The sequence below is a fragment of the Propithecus coquereli genome, unplaced genomic scaffold (genome assembly GCF_000956105.1).
Source record: "Propithecus coquereli isolate 6110/MARCELLA unplaced genomic scaffold, Pcoq_1.0 Scaffold54, whole genome shotgun sequence".
In the NCBI taxonomy this organism is placed as follows: domain Eukaryota; kingdom Metazoa; phylum Chordata; class Mammalia; order Primates; family Indriidae; genus Propithecus; species Propithecus coquereli.
Genome location: NW_012151285.1, coordinates 3,630,138 through 3,634,617, shown reverse-complemented (window position 1 = coordinate 3,634,617; position 4,480 = coordinate 3,630,138). Strand labels below are relative to the sequence as shown.

Genomic DNA, 4,480 nt, shown 5'->3' with positions numbered 1-4,480 from the left:
GCATACACAAAGAGTGCAAAGCACACCACCCGAAGGATGGACATATTTGAAATTCGGACTTAGGGGAGGAGGGGGGGGCAAGAGCAACATACGTTACCTAAACATCTGTACCCCCATAATATGCTGAAATAAAAAAAAAAATTTAAAAAATAAAAAAAAATAATCCCTCGCGTGGTCATGCAGCACAATGACTAAGCCCATACTCTAGGCTCAGAAAAGAAAATCAGTCCCTGCTCAGCAAAGGATGATTCGTAGACAGCAAAACCCTTGCAAATAAAGAACTCTGTTGAGACATACATTTGCTTGCAATGCCAACGAATACAGATTTATTGAGAAATACATAGTGAGACAAGGTCCCTTTTACAGAGACACAAAAGCAGAAGCCAGGAGATACGGCAGCAGCAAGGTCAAAACATGTCAAAAGCATGAGAGACTGGGGCATGGGTAGTAAAGCTTCTGGAAAGATCCAGAGGCATACACAGCACCCTTAAAATAAGCTTGGTGCTGGCCAGAAAAGCTTTAGAGTGCCAAAGGCAGTGAATGCATGGCTAGGAGCCAGCAATCAGGCAGTCAGCATAGAGGTCAGCAATGAAGAGTTCTTCGGAGGCAGGCAGCATGCTGGAAGACCCTGGAAGCACAGCTGGCAGGTGATGGAGTCTTGATTCTCTCACTGGCTCGTACACACTTAGCAGGTTCTTCGGCAGCTGGACACACAGGACGGCTGGTACGTCCTGGAGACCCCACAGGCAGGTTGGCAGACAGTAGTGACTCCTCCCGCTGGTTGGCAGACAGTAGAGACTCCTCCCACTGGTTGGCACACAGTAGAGATGCCTGCCAGGGGCCGACAGCCACTGGTGACAAAGTTGATTGGCCGGGTGTAGGTAGTCGAACAGGGATTGGAGACACAGGTGGTTTGTCGAGAGCAAGTCACCTGGCACGGGCTGGAGACGCAAGGGGTTCGCTGGTAACAGGTTGGCTGGCAAACAGTGGGCTCACAAGACTCCTGACAGTGATTCAGGAGCCAAGAGCCAGTTTGGAAGGAACTGGGCAAATAGATGCCACTCAGGCAGTCAGCTTCCGTGGTTGAAGCTGTGGCAACTGGAGCCACTGGGACAGTGCAGCGTCCACCCACTGGCCTGGAAGAGCAATTTCTTGTGGAGCAGTTGAAGGACATGATGTCGGACAGAGGGCTGCAGGTACCTTGCTGAAGTTCCCGTCTGAATGGTGAATGCCACTTCAGGCTCCTGAGCTTTTATATATCCTTGCTGGTGGGCAGGGCTCTCTCCCCAATCTCCCTGGCTTCTTTGGCATAGACCAGCTTGCCTTAGAACATCTTGTGAATCTACAGATTAATTGTCTCTTGAGAAGCCTTCACCCTCATAAAGAAAGTTTAGTAGTTTGGTAGCTAAATCATAAGTCTTTAGTACTGTACTTAGTCTATTAAGAAGGTTGCTTGACAGCTTCAAAGCCATTGGTCATACCAGCCCACACTTCGTCCCTCCTTCATCTTGCTTGCACACGATGAGTGTCAATCTGACTATAACACCAAACATGCCACCATCCTATCATCACACACTCTCCCCTCCCAGCCAGGACTAATTATAAGCCCACACCCTGTTTGGTTTGTCATTGGACTTAATGCATCTTAAACAGAACTTAACCAGTCACTCTTCCATAGCTAACGGAAATATGCTTCAAGATGACAAGTGACAACACCTGCTAGAAAAAGGGACGCAAAGACTCGTCTCCAGAATCCAAGCTGGCTCTCAAAATTAATCAACCAATGAAACAAGATGCCCAGGGAAGGTCATAGTGCAGTGGGACCCACCCTTTATGTTCAAGCAACGAAGCAAACTAGAAGCTAATTAAGTGCAACTGCATTTATTTAGCCAATTTCTAAATAAGTTGGACAAGCTTTATTCCTAAAATTTTTCATTTAATAGCAATGGATAATAGTGACTTCTGGGCCTCATTAATATGCCAGTAGAACAGGATGAGTTAATTGTTTTAAATGATTATGATGTTAATTTGAAAGGATACAGTGTCTTTTTCCAAATTTTCTCGATATATTCGAAAGATATTTATTCTCACGCACATATTTATACACAGGGTGCATTTTCAATCACGGGCAAACTAAAAGCCCTTCAAGGTTGTTGTCTCCATTAGGGATAAGGGGAGAGGAAGGTGGGAGGAAGCAGGCGCTTAATCAATGTTTGGTAATGAATGGATGCGTGAAGAGGGTGCTGTAATATTTAATTATTCCTTTTATGCTTGGGGAAACTAGGATATCATTCTCCTTTGTTTTATCTCACTGCTGTATAATCAGTTCCGAACACCAAAATGACTGCTCCTTTTGGCCCACCTGTACATGGATGAATCAATGGCTTCGACTCTGGCAAAATAAGTCACTTCAGCATCACTTTAAGTGTTTGGTGGTATTTCTACCTCGTAGGAGCTGACTCATTCTGTAAGCTGGCTTACATGGGGGAGCGCAGGGGGACAACAAGGGACTTATGTATATTTGAGGGCTACGGGCAGGCTGTGTTTTAAATATCCACAAAGCAAACAGCTTTACATCAGAACTCATCAGAATTCCCCTTACAAAAGTGTCATTCATCTAATTGGAAGCTGATGACACGCCCGAACAGGAGGATGCTGTGCTGTGGGCTGTCTTATAATTCCCAGGGATCAGGCCTCAATGTCTTAACTCTCCCTTGGTGACTCACAGTGTGTTCTCAGGAATGGGGTGAAATTAACGAGATGACTACTTTCCGCAGAGTTGTGGCTATGCTCTTCCCACCACAGAGGATGTCCCAGTTGGTGTTTGAAGGCCAGAGTCCCTGGTCATAGGGCCTGGCTTGCTTGCTTTAAAATGAACGTTTGGTTTACGGGCTTCTCCCAGCCGTGGGTTCACAGGAAGGGTACTTAAGCATGTGAATGCCCAAAACATGAAGTCGGTGGTAGAGTCACACAGCAGAATCTTTCAGGGCCCACTGCCGCATTCCTGAAATGGTAGAGATTTTTGTAAGTTATTACTTTGTCTTGATTCCCCTTTTCCACTGAAAGTTGGAAGTTACAAATAAAAGGATCCTAGAAAATACCTTCCATCAGCTTCAGGAGGAAAGGGAATGAATGGATTTTGAGCATACGTCTCTCTTCCAGGCATTGAGTTAAAGCTCCCACAGGCACCATCTCGCTGAGTCCTCACGGCAGCTCTGTGGAGCAGGTGACCCGTCACGTGAAGAAGCTGGAATGCAGGGATTGAGTAGCTTGCCAGGGTCATGTAGTTTACGTTCAACTAAGTTAACATTCAAATAAAACAAAGCCTGCAAGCCACCAACTCACACTGGGGCTATTAAAATGTGATGAGATGCCTTCATTCAAGTGGAAATAAGAATTTATTTTTCAAAAAGCCAATCAATTAATGCTTCATTGATAACATTATGTGGGACATAGTCTTCGTTTCTCTTCGAGGTTCATCACTTGATTAACAACGAAAATAAATAAAATATTCAGTTGCAAGCACTGCTGTCCTTACACTTCATATGTTTTGTTTATTCTGTATACAATTTAGCAATTTTTACTTCATTAGAATAAGGTGCAAGGTCACTACAAACAAAGAAAAAAGAACAGAGAACCATCGATAGCTTAAAGCTACAATTTGAAGTTACAATTATTTATAAATTTGTAAATTGTGCATACAACTAATTTTCAGAGAACAGCAGATACATGAATTGATTTTGCAGTCTTAACCATTTTCCAGAGAGCCTGCCATTGTGTAGGTGTTAAATAGAAGATCCCTTATATTGAATTACTGAAAGAAACTATTGATTTGGCTTCTGTTGTGGTTACAAGCAGACTATTTCTAAAATCTTATATTAAAATGATTTCATAGTTTGAGAAAAATCAGTTCACATCTCTGCCATTCTCTGAAAATACACTACCCAGTGCAGAGTTAGGCAAGCAACTCAATGCTGTCATACATTCTATCTTCAGAAGGAAGCATTTCAACTTTTTATTTGGATTCACTGTCAGTTGCAAAAGCGAAGAAATGTGCACCAACACAAATGTGAAGCTTGATGAAATTCTACCCAATTCTCACTTGACAGTGTTGTTAAATGAAATTAATAAATTATTCTTTCATTGGAATGAAAGAAAATGTGAGAAAAAATTATCCAGCCAATTGCTATCCCTTCGTAGTTATGAGCAACATGAAACTTCAACTCAGCAAAAAGGTTTGTGAAGATTATTCTCATGTCTGCAGAGCGTGAAGTGAGGGGGAGTGTGATGAGAGCTGATGAGGAGAGATCAAAGGAATATCACCCATTGTCTTCATCCCTGATGGATAATTTGCTCTCGTTTCTAGAGAACAATCTAAGCCTTATACAATAATTATCACAGACTGGAAATGAGCGATTCTTTCACTCAAAACTAAATCACAGCAATCACTTACAAGGCCAAGCATTAAAGAGTAAAATGA

General features: G+C 42.9%; 1 protein-coding gene across 1 annotated transcript; it reads right to left on the bottom strand.

The window, feature by feature from the left end:
* Window positions 1-303: 303 nt before the first annotated feature.
* On the bottom strand, window positions 304-1,199 carry LOC105820808 (keratin-associated protein 11-1). Its single transcript, XM_012657369.1, has one exon. The coding sequence runs from the start codon at window positions 1,172-1,174 to the stop codon at window positions 686-688; it is 489 nt and encodes a 162-aa protein (XP_012512823.1). The 5' UTR covers window positions 1,175-1,199; the 3' UTR covers window positions 304-685.
* Between the last annotated feature and the right edge of the window lie 3,281 nt (window positions 1,200-4,480).

Excerpts from the sequence above, each read along its gene's own strand:
- LOC105820808 (XM_012657369.1), bottom strand. The coding sequence starts at position 1,174 with ATGTCCTTCAACTGCTCCACAAGAAATTGCTCTTCCAGGCCAGTGGGT.